The following is a 21,984-nucleotide window of genomic DNA, read 5'->3' on the forward strand; positions in this document are numbered from 1 at the left end:
CTGAACATCCTGGTTGATACTGGAAGCAGCAACTTTGCTGTAGCTGCAGCAGCACATCCCTACATCACACACTACTATAGCAGAGCACTGTAAGATCACATCCCTACATCACACACTACTATAACAGAGCACTGTAAGATCACATCCCTACATCACACACTACTATAACAGAGCACTGTAAGATCACATCCCTACATCACACACTACTATAACAGAGCACTGTAAGATCACATCCCTACATCACACACTACTATAACAGAGCACTGTAAGATCACATCCCTACATCACACACTACTATAACAGAGCACTGTAAGATCACATCCCTACATCACACACTACTATAACAGAGCACTGTAAGATCACATCCCTACATCACACACTACTATAGCAGAGCACTGTAAGATCACATCCCTACATCACACACTACTATAGCAGAGCACTGTAAGATCACATCCCTACATCACACACTACTATAACAGAGCACTGTAAGATCACATCCCTACATCACACACTACTATAACAGAGCACTGTAAGATCACATCCCTACATCACACACTACTATAGCAGAGCACTGTAAGATCACATCCCTACATCACACACTACTATAACAGAGCACTGTAAGATCACATCCCTACATCACACACTACTATAACAGAGCACTGTAAGATCACATCCCTACATCACACACTACTATAGCAGAGCACTGTAAGATCACATCCCTACATCACACACTACTATAGCAGAGCACTGTAAGATCACATCACACACTACTATAGCAGAGCACTGTAAGATCACATCCCTACATCACACACTACTATAGCAGAGCACTGTAAGATCACATCCCTACATCACACACTACTATAGCAGAGCACTGTAAGATCACATCCCTACATCACACACTACTATAACAGAGCACTGTAAGATCACATCACACACTACTATAGCAGAGCACTGTAAGATCACATCCCTACATCACACACTACTATAGCAGAGCACTGTAAGATCACATCCCTACATCACACACTACTATAACAGAGCACTGTAAGATCACATCACACACTACTATAACAGAGCACTGTAAGATCACATCCCTACATCACACACTACTATAGCAGAGCACTGTAAGATCACATCCCTACATCACACACTACTATAACAGAGCACTGTAAGATCACATCCCTACATCACACACTACTATAGCAGAGCACTGTAAGATCACATCCCTACATCACACACTACTATAGCAGAGCACTGTAAGATCAGAACACCTCACAACTACATCACACTGTTTTATAACAAAGCACCCAGACAAAACTTACATTCATTAATTCCAGTCTTTTAATGTTTGTTAGTGAATTATGTTTGTAGTGCATCAGTGATAAACCGATGTTATGATGGTTTGCTCAGTTCCAGTACATATCAGAGCACTGGGAGAGCAGTTGCAGTAAAATACACTCAGGGAGAATGGGAGGGGGAACTGGGAACTGACCGCATCACCATTCCTAAAGGGCCCAGTGGTAACATCACCATCAACATAGCTGCAATCCTCTCCTCAGAAGGCTTCTTTCTGCCTGGAATCAACTGGCAGGGAATTCTTGGGCTTGCTTATCCTCTACTGGTTCGGGTAAGTCACATGATGGTGTTACATAGGTGTTTTATTTATAAAAGGTGTGTTATGTTAGCAATGTGTGCAAACTGTTTGATTTTGCTCTGCTATGGTTGTTACGTGATAAGTTAAATGTCACAAAGGTGTGGCTCAGATCCTCAAACATCAATGGTGTTTTGAGTTTGATAATGGTTTATGTACTCTACTAGTGAACACAATAATAGTTATACACAAGATATAGAACATACATATATACATACACAAGGTAGTTGTATATTTGCTATTATTAAGTGACAGAGTCAGAAAATAATTAATAATTGTAAATAGTTTTTTTCAAATAGAATATTTGCGTTGGTTTCAAAGCAGTGTAACAGGTATTTTGACATGTACAGGTACCTTGGTATTCTTTGATGGACTGTCCCACTTTATATTAACAACTTGTGTAAATACATATTGTTACAAAATGTAGTTAATAATTCATGTTACATGTGTACTTGCTGAAGTGAAAAAAGTGTTGTTACCAATGTCCTGTTACACATTTATACTTACACACACCATTCTGTGGGTTGTTACATATGTGTAGGTACACAAATATTACAGCTGTAGATATTATGTACCAATGTGTACTTGCACTGTAGTTACATACTATGCACACATGTAGTTACCATGTAAGTTCACAGGTATTATGGCTACTTAATATAAAGTGGGACCATTTGGATTTAGACTATTAGTATTATATGATCTGAAAATACTAAGAGCTCCTTAAATAGGATGCATTTTGCCTTTTTCTCCTCTCAGCCCGACCCATCAGTGGAACCCTTCTTCAACTCTGTTGTGCGGCAGACTGGGATTCCAGATGTGTTTTCTCTCCAGATGTGCGGAGCAGGAGTCTCAGCCAGCACTACAGCTGACCCAGCGGGCGGCAGCTTGGTGTGTACCAAACCTGAAGCAGTCTTACATTGAACTGCAAAAATATACAATCCAAATTAGAACAAAACTAATCCAACTACTAGGATTGAACTGCTACTGTGTGTACACCCATTTGTTTATATTAACATGAAAACGATTCAATTTTTATATGAAATAAGTTGCAATATTAAGTATCTCTATTAATATTTATTAATTTAGTCACAAAACATTCTTTAAATAACTTCAGCTATAAAATAAATGTTACTGTATTTGGTAATATCACAAAAATACTTAATTTTGCACACTACTTAATTTTAATTTTTAACACTATATAACTTCTTTTTTAATTAAATGTTATTATTTTTTTAGCATACTTTTGGTAATGTTTCTAAATTAGGGAAACAATGTATGTTAGATAACTTATTAATGTCAATATGATGGAAAGCATTTTGAGTTAAGCAACAGTGTTTTTAAAATTGTTAAAATCCCTGTAGTCAATAGTTGTATCCCTTAAAACTCATCTTTGATCACTAAAATTACATATTTAAACTTTTTTAACTTGAAAACAATTTCTCCATGCTTATAATAACTTGAATGTAACTCTACACCCTTGCCTCACTTAGTATATGCACTCGTTGACGATCACACGTTGATCTGATTGGTTACAAGTTTGTGATGTCAGAAACACCAGCGATTTCAAACCGTGTCTTTGAGACTGTCTTTGGTTCACTGCAGTTTTAAGGAGAAAATACTCAGCAATGGTGTTGACTGATGAATTTACACATAATTTGTCTAAAGCACATAAAAACACCACACAGACATATGATATAAACAACATTAAAAACTTGATTTTCATCACAGGGGGACTTTAAATGAAAATGTTCAGTACAGCTTATTCTGCCCAAGAACTGCAAGAAGAGACTGTTCATGTGTAGGTTTATTAAAAAATAGATTATTATAGACGGCACCACAATATTAGACTGAAAAGTGTATTCAAACAAGGAGCAGCAGTCTCTATGGACAATTTGAACAAATCTGAAGAGTGGACCAGAGTTTGAGCCCATTGTCTACAAAATTAGAGACCCTGATCACAAAATATTTGAGAACATTGTTATTAACAGGTATTATTGATTTTAATCATACAAGTTGGTGCCGTAAGTAGCATTCAGGATTCCTGCTCTCATAAATCAGACCCATTTACACTCTCTCAAAGACAGATGAGATTGGGTTTCTCAGTGCTACTCAAGAAACATAATAAGCTCAGTGCGTCTCTGTGTCTCACACCTCCGCTGCCTCCTATAGGATGGCGTGTCTCGTTAGTGAGAAGCTAATTAAGCTAAAGAGAGCCCCCTGCTGCCAGCACATTCTGCTAGCAATACGGGAGCGCTGGAAGAAGAGACGGCCACATGTCCCGCAGAGAGGAGCAGATGGGAAGAGCGGTGGGGAGGAGTGTGTCCTGTGTCCACCGCTGAACAATGTCCAAAGCCTTTTGGAAATATTTGACTAGCCTCTTAATTAGAGGCTATTTGCAGAAGGCAAATGCCAGATCTAGTCAGTTTTATTTTTTTATTATCTTCATTTGAATGTATTTTGAGAATATTTTGCTTTTTCTATTATTATTAAATATAAGGAAATAGATACTGTAGATCCACAATTATATTATTGTTACTTCAAAAAAGAGAACATGGGGATTCAGATGATACCTTTTCTGTCAAAATAGTTTTTCCCTTTGTAATTTTTATTTATTTATTTATAAATAAATAAAATAATATTTTTTTTATTAATTTTAATTTATAATTATTTAATTATTTATACAGCGACTTTTGCTGTCAAGTAGAAAAGCAGAATTAAACTTAAACAGATAAATTAACAATAAATACAACTAATACAACTGGAAAACACCCTATTTTTGTATTGTGGAGTTGAAAACGTAGCAATGAACACCAGCACTTAACTAAATATTTCAATAAAAGAAAAAGGGACTTTACCTGAGTGTGAAAAAGATTGACAGTATTTTCTGGTTTATGGGGTGATTAAAAGAGATATCGAAAAATCCCCTCTGAAAAAACCTTTGGGTAAAGCCAGATTCAAAATTCTTGTTGACATATTAGACAAAGTTCAGATTTCTGTTCTCGAAATGTATGCATATTTATTTAGATAATGCCCTATTTGCATATTTAAACGTAACATTTCAGAAAACCTGCAATACAAAACAACTGTCTTGATATGTCTGATCAACTGGAGAAAGTATGTTGATATCTATTAGTTAAATTAAACCCGTATTCACCTGTAGTTTCTTGCCTTAATTTATATCAAGAGTATCCATTGTTAAAGTCCCCCTGTAGTCAATCATTTTATTTCTCAAAAATCATCTTTGATCACCAAAATTACATATTTAAACGTTTATTCATGCCTTAAAATAGACTGAATGTAACTCTACACTCTTGCCTCATTAATATACACGGTTATATGCATATGTAAATGAGCCCCGCCTCCACTCACTCACAGCAGCTCAGAGATCCACTCGTTGATGATCACACGTTGATCTGATTGGTTACAAGTTTGTGATGTCAAAAACACCAGCGATTTCAAACCGCGTATGCAAAAGTCTTTGGTTCACTGCAGTTTTAAGGAGAAAATACTCAGCAATGATGTCGACTGATGAATTTACACGATTTGTCTTAAAGCATATTAAAAACACCACATAGACATATAAACAACATTAAAAGCTGGATTTTCACCACAGGGGGACTTTAATATCTTGGAAGATTTTTATTATAAACAAAGCAAAGATGATATGCCTCAGATGACATGCTTCTACAGTATGTCTTTGTGTTGCATTTCAGATCATGGGAGGAGTTGAGCCAACCTTGTACCAGGGTTCAGTTTGGTACACACCAATCCTGGAAGAGTGGTACTATCAAGTGGAAGTCTTGAAGCTTGAAGTTGGAGACCAAAATTTAAACCTAGATTGCAAAGAGGTACATGACACAGTCAAGCCCAAAAAATAAGTAAATTCAACCAGAAAATCTAGTCCATCCTTTTAGAAAAACACATTGATAATTACTGGAATTAAGCCAAGGGTGAGTTGAAATTGTACCTTTAATGGCTGCCAGTGGAGTAACTACAGCATTCGATAAAATATACGGCAGCGATAAAAATGTAGTGATCTTGTTTTTGATTGATCTTTCTCTCCCTTTGGTCATTTTGTTCAGTACAACTCGGATAAAGCCATTGTGGATAGCGGGACGACTCTACTGCGACTTCCTGGAAATGTGTTTAGTGCTGTGGTAGAGGCTATTCTGCAAACATCATTGGTATGACCTTCTGTTTTTGGCAAATTATTTACCTCAGAAACACACATTTTGTGCATATTTAAGGGTTTCAGTCTACTCTAAAATGACTCCTCAGTTACAATTGATTGGATGAAACCCTGCTTTCTCCTGCTCTCCTAGATCGAGGATTTCTCTGCTGGATTTTTTGACGGCACCAAGCTTGCATGTTGGATGAGAGGAGAATCACCATGGAGGCTTTTCCCCAAACTCTCAATCTACCTCAGAGCAACGAACACCAGCCAGTCCTTTCGCATCACCATCCACCCACAGGTCAGGACTATCCTTAGAGAAACCGAAATAAAATAATTTAATCTTTGTTATATTTATAACAAAGACTTATAGAAATGACAAGAGCACATAACATACCATAACATAACATAATTCTAATGAAAACTGAAGTGTAAAAATAAAAGCTATTTCAAAATATTAATTCTAGAATATTACTAACATTGGTTTGAAGCAGTCAATTTTCAGGATTTTTTGTGGACAATCTCTTACCAAACATTTGTCTTTACTGGTGGACAGTTTGTGTCTGAGGAAGAGTGTCTTAAAATTCAGTATTGGTTGAATCAATGTGTTTCGCTCCCCAATGGTGGGGGGAATCGTCCCATTACGGCACCCCTGCTTGTACACAGGACCCTTAGGCTCCAAACCCATGATATACTTTGTGGTTTTGATGTTGCATATTTTCTTAAATTGAACAGAAACTGAGATTGTACATAGCTCGCAGATCTTCTTTTGACATCAGTTTTTCTCTCTGCAGCTGTACGTCCAGCCAGTCACAGATATTGACGGGACATTGGACTGTTTCCGGTTCGGAGTCTCCCCTTCAGCCAATGGCTTAGTCATTGGAGCCACTGTGATGGAGGGCTTCTACGTCATCTTTGACCGTGCACAAAAGAGGGTGGGCTTTGCTGTTAGCACATGTGCAGGTAGGTGGGACACAAGCAGACACAGGGGTTCGGGAGCCTCAAAGACGTGTGCCCAGGGGTGTCACAGCTGCATTTAGGATCAGCTTTCTGCTGCGAGACTTATTTAATTTAAAGGTGCAGTGTGTAGATTTTAGCGGCATCTAGCGGTTCGGTTGCGAATTGCAACCAACGGCTCAGCCCACCGCTCCCTTTCGAAGAAGCTACGGTGGCCAAAACAGGACAAACATGTCGTCGTCTGAGACATTGTGTCAGTGTCTTATTCGCTGACTTTAGCTAGTTAGCACAGTAGCGAAGCAATGCCAACAAATAAGTTGCACTTTATTCATGCAAATTCTGAAAGCAAGCATTATTGGTCACTTGATTGGTACACTGTCCTGTTACATGAAATTACAATCCAATGACATATTTTTCAACATTGACAAGGGAAAAACGTTACTTCTCGCTATGATTATGCCCATTTTGTAGCTAAAGAAACCAAACAACAGTTTTCAATTAACGTTACATTGCTAAAGTTGGACTAACTTACCTGTCAAGCAGAAAACATGCAATTTCACCGTCGTTTTTATTTCATTTTCCTGCATCAGCATCTTACATCTGGAAAAAGCCACACCGATGTTAATACGGGATTTCTGCCGTTGTCTGTCCCGACTTTGTCTGGCTGCATCATGTTTTCCTTTCTTTGCCTGTCTGGAAGGTCTGTGGTGAACAGAAGCTCAAGATATTTTCACGTTGTATTCTATGACATAAAATCCATCAGTAGCTTCATCAGTAATAAGAATGCATGAAGCTTTTCAAGCAGAGGGTCTGCCATGAAAGTTTTTTGAAAATGATCAAAAACGCTTGCAGTGGCTGAGTTTAAAAAAAAAAAATGTTTAAATGTAAAAAGTTAAATAACATCACACCGAACATGAAAACACATATACTCACTGGTCTGCTTTCACAGCCTCATTGTCAATAATTCATAAAAGTTCATAAGTTGTTTATGAAGACTATCATGATGAACAAAACGTGTAAGAATCATAAGCTTTTGTTGGTCAGAGCTTATTTTCTGCAATAATCCGAAATCCTATTGGGTTTTTGCCGAGGGAACCTTTTGTAGGTTGGCCAACAAAAATTTGTCAAGTAACTTGATCAATTTAAGTTCAATTCAGAATTAAAATTTCCTGATAATTTACTCACCCCCACGTCATCCAAGATGTTCATGTCTTTCTTTCTTCAGTCGAAAGGAAATTAAGGTTTTTGAGGAAAACATTCCAGGACTTTTCTCCATATAGTGGACTTCAATGGGGACCAGTGGGTTTCAATGCAGCTTCAAAGAGCTCTACATGATCCCAGCCGAGGAATAAGAGTCTTAACTAGCCAAACCGTCGGCCAAATGTTTATTTTTTTAGAAAATGACCAATGGTTTCTCTAGATTTTTCCTTATTCCTCAGCTGGGATCGTGTAGAGACTTTGAAGCTGCATTGAAACGGCAATTTAGACCTTCAACTCATTGATAACCGTTGAAGTCCACTATATGGAGAAAAATCCTGGAATGTTTTCCTCAAAAACCTTCATTTCTTTTCAATTCAATTCACATTTGTATAGCGCTTTTCACAATACACATCGTTTCAAAGCAGCGTTACAGAAAATACATTACAATTTAGAGTGATCTGTTATCAAAGGTGTCTTAGTTAATTATTTCAGAAATGTACATATACAAATCACAGTTAGCTAAAAATGTATTAATTTAAACGATGTACTTCAGGACCAGGGTTGGGAACCACTGTCTTGACGTGCATGTAGAAACCGAAGTCTACTTTGGGATTAACTGTCTCAGGAATGTTTGTTTGAGTGGACTAGTGTGTTACTGCAGCCATGTTGGTTATGGTTCTTTCTGTATACCTCTCCTGTCCTCCAAACAGAAAACGGCGGTGTACCGTTTGCAGAGATTGCCGGGCCGTTCCTAGCCGAGGGCGTAGCGTCCGACTGCACCAGCGGCGTGTCTCTTAGGGAGCCTATGATGTGGGTGTTCGCATACGCTCTGATGGGCATATGTGCAGTGGTCCTGATCGTACTCCTCATCCTGCTCATCCTGCCCTGCCGATGCCACCGAGACGGAGAGATTACGGACGAGTCCTCGCTGGTGCGCCATCGCATCAAGTGACGTCAGGCGTCGATGGAGGACGAGGAGACACCGACTCGGCAGAACAGGGCTGAAGGGAACTCAGGGCAGGTAACGGGTGAACACACTGCACTGAGCTCTGGGTGAGTGACTTTCCCCAAAGATCACAGTCCTGTTTGTCAAGATGCCAGGATTTAAACATTTCCGGACAATTTTTACGGTAGATTGAACTTTTCAAGCAGGACAAAACTACTGAACGATGAAGGAATCATGATTATACATGTGACTTTTATAGTAATCAGAAATCATAAAGTGCCAAAATATGAGTATCGCACATTACAGTGGAGCATCAACATTACCCTGTACTTCACTTCAAAGTATGCTGCTCTTTTTATTCTTAGTCTTCAATAGAATTGTCAATAAAGCTACTGGTGCCTAAATGAGGTTTATGGTCCAATGAAGTAAAGTTTATGTACTGTTCACATTGGCTTCCTTTTAGATGCAGTGCTTTGAAAGGAATGTTTCACCCAAAAATGACATTTGTCATAATGTACTCACCTTTATGTTGTTTGAAACCTGTATAATGGAGATGTTTGGCTCTGCTCTTTTTTCGTACAATGAAAGTAAATGGGGGGGGATGCTGTTGAGCTCAAATAATTGCTATTGTAACGGCTTCAGAAGACTTGTTATATAGCACACAAGCAGTATGGACTTCGATTATATCCTTTTTTGCAAGGTAGTTTTCTGCCGTGGACTGCATTCAGGAACTTCAGAAACCAAAAAACACACAATTAAATGATAAACCTGGCTTCACATTCCACGCTCTCTGTATATGTACAGACTTCCGTGTCCCGCCACTCCGAATGTCTTTATGCCACGTATAGAGTAAACTGAGTTTGATTTTCTCTTTCATGTTTGGTATCAGTTTAAAAGTGTCTGTGTGATTGATACAATGATGTCATTCTCGTACCTATATAAGCTTGTTTCCGCCACAGAATAAAAAAGGTAGTTGCGACTTTTTATCTCACAATTCGGACTTTTTCTCACAATTGCAACTTTTTCTCACAATTGCATGTTTATATCTCGCAATTCTGACTATATAACACTCAGTTGGGAGATATAAAGTCAGAATTGCGTGATATAAAGTTGCAATTGTGAGATATAAACTCACAATTCCGAGGAAAAAAGTTTTTTTTCCTTAGAATTGGACTTTATAACTCACAATTGCGAGTTTATAGCTCACAATTCTGAGAAAAGATGTCAGAATTGCGTGATATAAAGTCACAGTTCTGACTTATATCACGCAATTGCGAGTTTATATCACGTAATTCTGACTTTGTCACGCAATTCTGACTTTATATCACGCAATTCTGACTTTATATCACGTTTTTCTGACTTTGTCACGCAATTCTGACTTTATATCACGCAATTCTGACTTTATATCACGCAATTGCGACTTTATATCACGCAATTCTGACTTTATATCACGCAATTCTGACTTTATATCACGCAATTCTGACTTTATATCACGCAATTCTGACTTTATATCACGCAATTCTGACTTTGTCACGCAATTCTAACTTTATATCACGCAATTCTGACTTTATATCACGCAATTCTGACTTTATATCACGCAATTGCAACTTTATATCACGCAATTCTGACTTTATATCACGTTTTTCTGACTTTGTCATGCAATTCTGACTTTATATCACGCAATTCTGACTATATCACGCAATTCTGACTTTATATCACGCAATTGCGACTTTATATCAAGCAATTCTGACTTTATATCACGTTTTTCTGACTTTGTCACGCAATTCTGACTTTATATCACGCAATTGCGACTTTATATCACGCAATTCTGACTTTATATCTCGCAATTCTGACTTTATATCTCGCAATTCTCACTTTATATTACGCAATTCAGACTTTATATCACGCAATTGCGACTTTATATCACGCAATTCTCACTTTATATCACGCAATTCTGACTTTATATCTCGCAATTCTCACTTTATATTACGCAATTCAGACTTTATATCACGCAATTGCGACTTTATATCATGCAATTCTCACTTTATATCACGCAATTCTCACTTTATATCATGCAATTCTCACTTTATACCACGCAATTGTGAGAAATAAAGTCAGAATTGTGAGATGTAGGCCTAAACTCGCAATTGTGAGATAAAAAAGTCGCAATTATCTTTTAAAATGTTTTATTTTGTGGCGGCAATAAGCTTCCTTACGTACCAGCACGGCAGATCATAATAAAGATTTAAAACAGGGAAACTCTTCTCAGCTTTGAGGGTTGTGCCTTTCTTGTGTTAAATCTCCCCTTGATTAGAAATGACCTTTTGCTCCAGTTAAGCCTGGGGTCATGGGATTGTGTTCAGATCAAATTTGATTTAGTTATCAATTCCCTCAGATATCTTTAATTTCTGATCTGGGTGTTTAAGAAAGACTAGCAAAAGAGCCAGGAGAAAATCTTTAGAAAAAGTGCACTTTTTATTGCCTGGTATACTTCTTGGACTTATTTTTATGCTTTTTGTAATTGATTTTGGATTGATCTTTTGTTTCATAATTCTTTATTTTCTTGTGTAGTCCTACCTGCTAAATAAATTGTTAGACTGGAATCTTGTGAAATGATTATTTTACATATGATTACAGGGCTTTTCCCACTTAAAATAATTAAGCCAATTATTATCTGATTTGGCAAGTATGTACGTGACGAAATTAATTCCTGTAAAGTTATGGTGGGTTTGTGATGCTGAGATCATGCAGGTGAAGCTGGTGTGAGACTATGACTATAATGTAGGTATGTGAATCAAATATCTAAAATAATGGTAAATATTTAGTGAGAATCTCAGTCTATTTCAAGTTTATTTAGAGTCGGATAAAAGGATTTAATTGATTTTGTTATTGTTGTTTTAACAGAAGCACAGGAAACACTACCAATTCAATATCCAATTGTTGGGTCAGTATTTTTTAGGTCCATCCCCTTTCATTGTATGGAAAAGAGCAGTGTAAACATTCACTAAACATCATAAGACGATCTCACATAAGAAAGAAAATCATCTGTGAAGATGGGCTGGAAAAATCTGGGCCTTTACATTGCAAGATCATGAGAAACATTCAGTTAAGTTTTTCCAGACTTTTAAATGTGAATAAGAAATGCAATATCATATACATAACTGTTTTCACTGGAGTATAAAGACCTTACTTAATGAACCGTTATGTTTTTATTACCTTAGAATGAACCGTTATGTTTTTATTACCTTAAAATGAGCCATTTCTATCTACACACACCGCGGGTCCCCTTACATCGACATGTTTCTACAGTGGCCCTGAATGGACAAACGCGTTTCGTCACTATGTTGTTCTTCGTGCAAAGAAGCTAGCTGATAAAACACTGACACAATGATGAACAAGTAACAATAATATTTACAATAACATTATAGTTTTACTGAATAATTAAGTAAACCTAACTTCTTACTTTATCTTTGTAAAGAAACCTCATTGCTTAACTGGCTACTCTCTGCTGTCTCAGACGACGACATCTCCTGTCGGTGTGATTTAGGGCCAGATTAAGTTTAACAGCTTACATCAGCACAATCCCTCTTTTGGTGTTAAAAGTACATCAGAAAATACACACTGGTGTAAGAAATCATATGTGCTTTGAGTGTGGGAAGTGTTTCATTAGAGCTGAAACTTTAAAACGGCATCAGAGGATCCACACTGGAGAGAAACCTTACAAGTGTTCACACTGCGACAAGACATTCAATCGGTCAGAATATGTGAAATCACACGAGAGGATCCACACTGGAGAGAAACCGTATCACTGCACTGCATGTGGGAAGAGCTTCACTCATTCATCTTCTCTACACAGTCATACAAAAAACAATCACAGCAAGTAGATCATCTTCAGATCCAGCAAGTCTAATGCCGCGTCCTCACTAAACGTGACACAATAATACTGTTAAGTAATAAATATCTTCAATATAAATACGTCCTAACCAGCAACAGCGGCAGAACAAAAGAAACATCTTCTAAATTTGTCACATTGTGTAAAGTTCATCTTAAAGACCAGCAGTTTCTACTGAGATTCAGATCAACTCAAGACAATATCTATTAGTTTTATTCTTGCATATCATTTTGCTTCATGATATAAATGATACTATTATAATATTCAATACTATTATACTGTATAAATAACAGGTTCAAACTGTTCTTGTTCAAAAAATAAAGTAAATTTATATAGTACATTTGTTCGTTTTTACTTTTGCTTTTTTGTTTTTGCTTCACAAAGTAATTTATAAATATATATAAATGTATAAATGCATTATTTGTTACACATAAAATCCATGAAATACCCATATTTTTGGTTTTATTGATGTTTTGCATGTTTTTGATACATCATCACTAGTGCACACTTCCTTCAGTCAGGGTGCGTCTCAATACTCAAATTGATGCTTCCTCGTTTCCTCACTCCTCCATCCTCCAGCATGTGACCCGGAAACCGATCGAATCAGCCATCTTGAAGGACATCTCAATCCTGTAATTGCACCGCGAGGAATGAGGAGTTATGAGCGAGGATGCACAGGTGTCTCCTATGTGGAAGTCTTTCTTGGCCAGAAACCTGACGCACGTATAAATTCTCCTCCCCCTTCACATCTGTCACAATCATTTATATTTATGCTTTTCCTTTGCAGTTTAAATAAACCATATATCACACATATTTCAACAGGGCATCTTGCTTTATTATTATTATTGATACATTTCTTAAATAGCCAAACTTTAACAACACAAGAGCAGATCCTTTGAGCGCAGCTGATGAAGTATTCAGTTGTGCTGCTTCATGTTTTTGTTTTTGTTTTCAGTATTCTTTGATGAATAAAGATACACCCACAAAAAGACACTCTCAGACAGGAACTTGATTGCAAATTTCTAAAGGATTTATTTAAAATATTGTAATTAATAAAGTACTACAACTTGTCAACATCAACAAGTTTCTCCTTCTGTATATGAGTCTCTAAGTGGCGTCTTCACTTGTTTGACTCCATAATGGTTAGAAGTTCATCTTTTGAGGCACGCAACACACTGTGGTCTCTCTTCATTACCCATCATTGTACTGGTGAATCTGAGGGCGAGATATGCCTTGTCATATTTTCTAGTCTTTTCGCCGCACCGCAACAGCTTGAGGCTGTCCACTAGACTTGACAAAGCAATTCTATTTTTCCACAGCTCCCTGCAATACTCAATTTCATTGTGCCTCATCAACACACTGGCGCTGATTCTTCAATCGTGCCATCAGTGCTCAGTTATTGCAGGACAACAACCGATAACAGCGGCTACTGCGAGTCATCTTGAGGTAAAAAAAATCATGTTAAAATAATATTCTGGATTCAATTATTTACTTATGTGGCAAGTTTCGCAGTGGGGTCTTGTATCACCCTGAAGGCGTTTCGGTAATACTTTATAATAATGGCCCGTCATTAATAAATTGGGCGTGGGCAGTTATTTTTGCAGCTGACCTTATTGCATATGTATTTTTAAGAATTTCCCTTTCAGACGCAAAATGTATGGGAGGAGAATATTTAATTGAATCATGCAACATGATTTACTAAGGTTTGCATTAGTCTATTTACTAGTATTTGGGCCATTGTTTAACACCCCCCAAAAGCGTATCTTAACCCATTTTGCACTTGACATGCTGTGATAGTTGCTGTAGGAGGAACTGCAGAGAACAGAGAGCGTATGGAAGAAGGGACAGAATCTTATACACTCGTGTTTTGAATCGTGTATTTTAAATGCCAGAAGACGACGATATCCCAACATATCGTTTGCCAAGCCATGCTATCTTCAATTTTCTGTTCCTGTATTGTTAGTAGATTACCCACACCTGATTATCATCCGCTCTGCTTGTTTGCAAATCTGCGTTAATTTGCGCTGCTCTTGGTAGATTGTGTTGGTCATTATGGAAATGTTCATTATCAGAAGATTCACCCGCAGAACTGTCCCTCATCTGCACTTTTATGGGATTGCGCTCTCACGCTAATTTGCCCTGTTTAATAAATCTGACACTTAATTTAAATTGAATGACTATAAATGTATATTGCTAATTAATTATTATTAAAATTTGATATTTAATTTGATATTTCTACTCACTACTCTAGACAGATTTGAATTGAACTGCTTTAGTCTGGAAAATCTGAAAGGTAACTGGAATAAATGCAAATGTCCACAAGCTTCCATGCCTTGATTCTTTCCTCAATCTCACATGTTTTGAGTGCAGTGCTCAACTCTCTGTGGATGAGCTCATTCAGTCCAGGAAATGCTGAACACTGCCAAAAACAACCAGGTCAAACTCCATTGACAAGATCGTCCATCATTTATGACACATGTTTTCACTGTTATATGGTAGGGGGCGCTGTTACAGCATCTCCGGATCCAAAAACAAGTGACGATGATGATCTGCGTAAACTAGAAGGAGCTTATAGAAGTTGCATACGCACAAGTAAGCTAACGTGAACATCAAACATTCAACAGCATATAAATCAAAACTGCCAGATGTTACCGAATTAAATGTCGACCAGGACGAGTCCATTACAATTTTGTGAATATGATCAAAAATGCTAGCCTGGAAATCCAGACCTAAATCTACAAGATTAAGGGTCTGGCATTGAGTAATGAAAATCGGCCAGCTCGAGGGGCGGCACCAAGCGTGCATTTGAAAATCTCACTGCACGCAATTGGATAACACTACGACCAATCACAACAATAAACCCCAGCTACCAGCGGAGCTAACTGGTAGATTAGACTCTTACCGTATCCGGTCGACAAAACAGCAAAAATGTCCTTCTTGCAAAGGAACGATTTGAGCGCCATCTTCTGTTCCTCTTTTATAGAAAAAGCCAAGTCTAACTTGTTCATTGTAGCGACCAAAGCCGTTTCAAACTGGTGTTTCATCCATAGCCATCTTGCAATGTTTACTAATGACTTCGACGTCACAGTGCTGTCGTCATCTCGCCTCTGGCCCGCCTATATCAGATAACCCGATGTGATTGGTGCAGCTCAGATCGAGGGGCATATTTAATGAGCATCATTACTCGACACCAGAGTAACTCGCTGAGCAAATTCAACTTGTGCTCTCGCGAGAACTCTGTACAAAAATGCTGCTGAGAAGTTAAATGTTTATTAATTTGTCAGGTGATGGTAACTTAGTTGTCGAACTGAACTGGTACCCCAAAGTTTGTATGTTTTTCAGTACTTTCCAATATCCCACTTTATCCCCCACAACCATGGTTTTTCGGTGGGACAACTTGTGGAGTGTTTGGAGTAATGCCTCCAGATATCCTCGATATGGACTCTCCCTGTAGTGTAGTATTCCATAAATAGCTTTGGATAAATCAATGGCTAGTATACAGTGAGGAAAATAAGTATTTGAACACCCTGCTATTTTGCAAGTTCTCCCACTTAGAAATCATGGAGGGGTCTGAAATTGTCATCGTAGGTGCATGTCCACTGTGAGAGACATAATCTAAAAAAAAAAAATCCAGAAATTACAATGTATGATTTTTTAACTATTTGTTTGTATGATACAGCTGCAAATAAGTATTTGAACACCTGAGAAAATCAATGTTAATATTTGGTACAGTAGCCGTTGTTTGCAATTACAGAGGTCAAACGTTTCCTGTAGTTTTTCACCAGGTTTGCACACACTGCAGGAGGGATTTTGGCCCACTCCTCCACACAGATCTTCTCTAGATCAGTCAGGTTTCTGGGCTGTCGCTGAGAAACACGGAGTTTGAGCTCCCTCTAAAGATTCTCTATTGGGTTTAGGTCTGGAGACTGGCTAGGCCACGCCAGAACCTTGATATGCTTCTTACAGAGCCACTCCTTGGTTATCCTGGCTGTGTGCTTCGGGTCATTGTCATGTTGGAAGACCCAGCCTCGACCCATCTTCAATGCTCTAACTGAGGGAAGGAGGTTGTTCCCCAAAATCTCGCAATACATGGCCCCGGTCATCCTCTCCTGCAGTGCAGTCGCCCTGTCCCATGTGCAGAAAAACACCCCCAAAGCATGATGCTACCACCCCCATGCTTCACAGTAGGGATGGTGTTCTTGGGATGGTACTCATCATTCTTCTTCCTCCAAACACGTTTAGTGGAATTATGACCAAAATGTTCTATTTTGGTCTCATCTGACCACATGACTTTCTCCCATGACTCCTCTGGATCATCCAAATGGTCATTGGCAAACTTAAGACGGGCCTTGACATGTGCTGGTTTAAGCAGGGGAACCTTCCGTGCCATGCATGATTTCAAACCATGACGCATGACGCATAATGCATGACGTCTTAGTGTATTACCAACAGTAACCTTGGAAACGGTGGTCCCAGCTCTTTTCAGGTCATTGACCAGCTCCTCCCGTGTAGTTCTGGGCTGATTTCTCACCTTTCTTAGGATCATTGAGACCCCACGAGGTGAGATCTTGCATGGAGCCCCAGTCCGAGGGAGATTGACAGTCATGTTTAGCTTCTTCCATTTTCTAATGATTGCTCCAACAGTGGACCTTTTTTCACCAAGCTGCTTGGCAATTTCCCCGTAGCCCTTTCCAGCCTTGTGGAGGTGTACAATTTTGTCTCTAGTGTCTTTGGACAGCTCTTTGGTCTTGGCCATGTTAGTAGTTGGATTCTTACTGATTGTATGGGGTGGACAGGTGTCTTTATGCAGCTAACGACCTCAAACAGGTGCATCTAATTTAGGATAATAAATGGAGTGGAGGTGGACATTTTAAAGGCAGACTAACAGGTCTTTGAGGGTCAGAATTCTAGCTGATAGACAGGTGTTCAAATACTTATTTGCAGCTGTATCATTCAAATAAATAGTTAAAAAATCATATATTGTGATTTCTGGATTTTTTTTTTTTAGATTATGTCTCTCACAGTGGACATGCACCTACGATGACAATTTCAGACCCCTCCATGATTTCTAAGTGGGAGAACTTGCAAAATAGCAGGGTGTTCAAATACTTATTTTCCTCACTGTAATTACTAATCAACTTGGGAAAATCAGTAGAACTAGCTAGATTTTCAGATTGTGGTTTTTGTGGTCAGTTTTTGAGGAGTTGCAAGCACACACACACACACAGAAGTCGTTTTGTGAGTTATGTAACAGCCTCTCGGCAACTGTTTTAAAGTATGTTTGTAAAGTATGTGCCTCATGAAGCCACTAATGAACCTCAAGCATCTCTAATGATTGTGCAGCTCAACTGCAGTCCTTCCACTGACTCTTTATAACTTCATTAACTGCACCCACACACTGATTAATGAAGCAGAGATTGTACTGTATGTGGTTAAGTCTCATGGGATACTGTAGTAGGTGTACAGTAGAGACAGTATGAGGTTATCAGGGGTACAAATCTGCTTCTATCGCCAGACATACAGTGCCTTACGAAAGTTTGGAAACACTCTAGGTTTCAAAGTGGACAATATCAGCATGAATTCTGATTTCTTGGCTTGAATTACATTGTGAAGGATATTTAGGAGCTATGATAGTAATCAGTGTTGAGTATAAGGTTAAATAAATGTTTGAAAATGATTAACATTAATTAGAAAAGTAATCAAATGTAATCCGTTACATTACTTTAATAAAGTAATTGAAATAGTTACACTACTTATTACATTTTAAATAGGGTAACTTGTAATCTGTAACCTGTTACATTTCCAAAGTAACCTTCCCAACACTGCTGAAATCATATTCCTGCGCTAACATCACAATGTCTTCAGAAAACCCTATATTAAAACAGTATATTGTTGATGGAAATGGTTTCTTTCATTGGAAATAAACTGGTTGTGCTTGTATCAGAAATACAATATATAAAAGCTACAGTAAAAACCTGCTTTTTGAGTTACATTGCAATATTTGACAGTAAAACTGTAACTATATGGTAAAGTTGGTTAGCAATACCGTTAATAAAATAAATATATTTAAAAATATCCATAGCTTTACATAAAATATAACAATGTTCTGTTTATCACCTTATAATTTACAGTATAGTGACTGTATATTTGAGTATTTTATGTACATGTTTTTGTAATTTATAATTATTTTGTAATTTTGTTTGTGTTTCTCTTATTTTTGTGTGAGCAACACTTCATGTTCTTATTACCTATAAGTAATACCTATAAATAGTTGTAATATATAACGCCCCATTTATACTGTGTGAAAAAACTTATAAAACATGTTGTTTGAAAACCCTTGATCAAGATTTGATATTATGGCAGTCCAATGTTTATTATTTCCTGTGGACTTTAACCAAATGCAAATTCGTGTTAAATGAAAGAAACTATTAGTCATCTTTTTACTATCAAAAATGTGTTTTAAACTGAAATGATTGAGAGCTTTACAGTTTAACCGTGATTTATTACTGTACTGTGTATAAGGTACACATTACAACATGAACCAAACATTGATCAATGCATTTGATGAGCTTTTTGTTTAACTTTACTCTTTCTTTTCAATTCCATTGTCATCTATTATTAAGTAAACATTCATATTTAGTACATACAATTCAAAGCTTGTGGTGACATTGAATAAAAATTTGTTTTCAATTTGTTCCATAAGGATTATCGATCGAAATGTTTTTAACAAACACTTACAAAAACAGATCAGACTGTTCAACCGTTCACTAGAAGTATTAGGCTATAATAAACTCTGCTAAGTGCTAAATATATTCAAATCATTTAATTATATACAGGCTAATAGTGCAACATGTATTAAAGATGGACATTCAGAGTTGATAAACATTCCATGTCACAAAGCGCGTGAGAATACAGTCATAAGGCATTTCCACTGTATTATTTCATATGCAGATTTCTTTGGTGTAAGAATCAAAGTGTGTCAGACCCAGGCCTGCCATCCGGGGAAGAGGCGGCTGAGGTTTTTGGGGTCCATCGCCTGTTGAATGAGGAGGTTTACCTGGCCACCCACGCTGAGCACCGTCCCGTCCTCAACACCCTTCAGCTTCTCCTGCAGGCGCAGTAACACTCGCTCCGCCACTTTATTAAAGCTCTGACTGTCACTGCACAAACACAACACACAATCACACTTTGCTGCAGGAATCCAAAGCGCTATGTAAATAATCTGTTAGATAATCTAAAGACTGTTAGAAACATGGCCTTGCACTGGAGAAATGTGTACACAAGCTTAATACACCTGTATTTTCACTTAAAACCTTTATTCAGATTAGAGTGTGTGTGCATACAGTTCTGATCACGACTCTTACCAACTCTATACTGCCGTACAAAGGTAAAATACTGTAACTACACCAGTACTGAGGTAAATGGATATACAGTCAGACCAACATTTATTCAGACGCCTTCAACATTTCTCACATTATCACAGTTTATTCGCTATAGTTTAGAAAATGGTAATAAAATATGACAAGAACTCAGTTGATATTTCACTGGTTTTGTCCATCCTTCTGTTAGACTGTCTCACAGATGAATTATGTTCAATATCTGTCAGATGTTAAATTTAACTACACAACTAGATAATACCAGTTTAGCTCAACCGATTACCAACCAATGCTTCATTTTCTTCAGTCTGTGTGTAAAAAGGTCGCATTAGCAAATGAAGCATAACATGATCAGGTCAAAGTGTCTGAATACTTTTTGGGCCTATATTTTTATAAATGTTACTGGTAACCCACTGTATGAAGAATTGTTGGGTATAATATGCCACAGTTTACTTTATTTTATTTTAGTCTATTTCGTGACTCGATTAGTCGAGACTGTTTTCCAAGACGACGCCTGTCTGTTAACGCGTAATGTTCTGTCTTTATAAAGTATCTTCTTATTAAACTGTGATGTTGTCGACAATACGTCATCAAAAATCTAGTCCAGTGTGTGGGAGAAATTTGGAGTTATCTGATGAAAATATTGTGAAAGGCTTTGTTGCATGCATTTACATGTTGGATAGCCGCAAATGTGGAACTTCATCGCTGAGGAAGCACGCAGATAACTGTGGTAACAAACCAAGCAGTTCTATCGAACAGTATCTTTCAAATGTAACACTGTTCAGTATGTGTGGTGTGCGTGTTTGAACCCAAAATTGTCAGATGTAGGCTAGACGAAATTGCGTGGCAGATAGTGTTGTAGCCGCGTCTGTTCGACTGGTAAAATGTTATTAGGCTACTCAGTTTTGTGGTAACGTTAGCCATGTTCTTCATGTATCTCCTCATTACTATTCATGACCCTTCCAAATAAGATAAAAACAGACCATTTCATTCTAGGGCCAATTTCTAGGGTTGAAAATGGACCTGTAAAACCATATCTGGACATTTTAAATGCCCTTAAATAAGCCACATACCCTCTATGTAGATATCAGAGACAAAATTAAAATATTATTTCAACACATTCTAGGGCACCTTTAAATCCATGGTGAATGTGGGTTATTTGTGGATTGAAGAGCCTTCTACAACTTGCTCATTCACGGCACAATGAAACTCCTGGTTTCCACGTCAGTGCTGATGGTTTATAACAGAGAATTCTGCGCCGAATTTGAATGCTTCTTACTAGATCTTGCAGCGACGTTAATAACACTGAGGCAAATTCAAATGCTTTCTCAATTGATCTCCCAGCTCTTGTGTAGTAAATGATCGAGAGTAAACCTGTTCTGAGCTCGAGCATTGGTCCACACTGCGAAGCGTGGTTTCATTCCGCTATCGTTTCGTTTGCCGTTTCTCATATGCAACAGAATTGGCAGCTTTAATCAGTTGGGCGATGTGGTGGTCGCTAGAGCTGTCACTTTTGTGAAAAAATCCTGTTCGATTTTTGAGACATAAGTGTTCATTGAATCGATTGTAAAATCGATTTTCCATGTCTAAAGACGTTTCCATTTGAAATGCCAAATATAGGCAAATCCACGGACAACTAACAGACATTAGGACGAACGTAAAGAGGCTTGAGACACGCACAAGTCAGCAAATATTCCTGATGATTTATTGGCGTGAAGTTTCGTGCACAATGACAAACTGGAGTGTAACATTCTCGAAAAACAATAAGCAGAGTAGACTGCCATAACATAAATG

General features: G+C 37.7%; 2 protein-coding genes across 3 annotated transcripts in view; one reads left to right on the plus strand and one right to left on the minus strand.

The window, feature by feature from the left end:
• The window catches only part of bace2 (beta-secretase 2), a 38,700-nt gene extending 27,175 nt beyond the window's left edge, over positions 1–11,525 (plus strand). For both annotated transcript variants that reach the window (XM_084126798.1, XM_084126797.1), the window contains 8 exons: positions 1–89; positions 1,408–1,624; positions 2,405–2,536; positions 5,362–5,496; positions 5,731–5,832; positions 5,971–6,120; positions 6,614–6,782; positions 8,687–11,525. In XM_084126798.1, coding sequence (XP_083982924.1) covers positions 1–89; positions 1,408–1,624; positions 2,405–2,536; positions 5,362–5,496; positions 5,731–5,832; positions 5,971–6,120; positions 6,614–6,782; positions 8,687–8,928 — 1,236 coding nt within the window. In that variant the 3' untranslated portion in view covers positions 8,929–11,525. The remainder of the gene's footprint in view (positions 90–1,407; positions 1,625–2,404; positions 2,537–5,361; positions 5,497–5,730; positions 5,833–5,970; positions 6,121–6,613; positions 6,783–8,686) is intronic.
• Positions 11,526–19,273: 7,748 nt separating this feature from the next.
• The window catches only part of atm (ATM serine/threonine kinase), a 59,205-nt gene continuing 56,494 nt past the window's right edge, over positions 19,274–21,984 (minus strand). The window contains exon 62 of the mRNA XM_084125408.1: positions 19,274–19,974. Coding sequence (XP_083981534.1) covers positions 19,794–19,974 — 181 coding nt within the window. The 3' untranslated portion in view covers positions 19,274–19,793. The remainder of the gene's footprint in view (positions 19,975–21,984) is intronic.

This window comes from Abramis brama (assembly GCF_963993115.1).
Source record: "Abramis brama genome assembly, chromosome: 10".
NCBI classification, from domain to species: Eukaryota; Metazoa; Chordata; class Actinopteri; order Cypriniformes; family Leuciscidae; genus Abramis; species Abramis brama.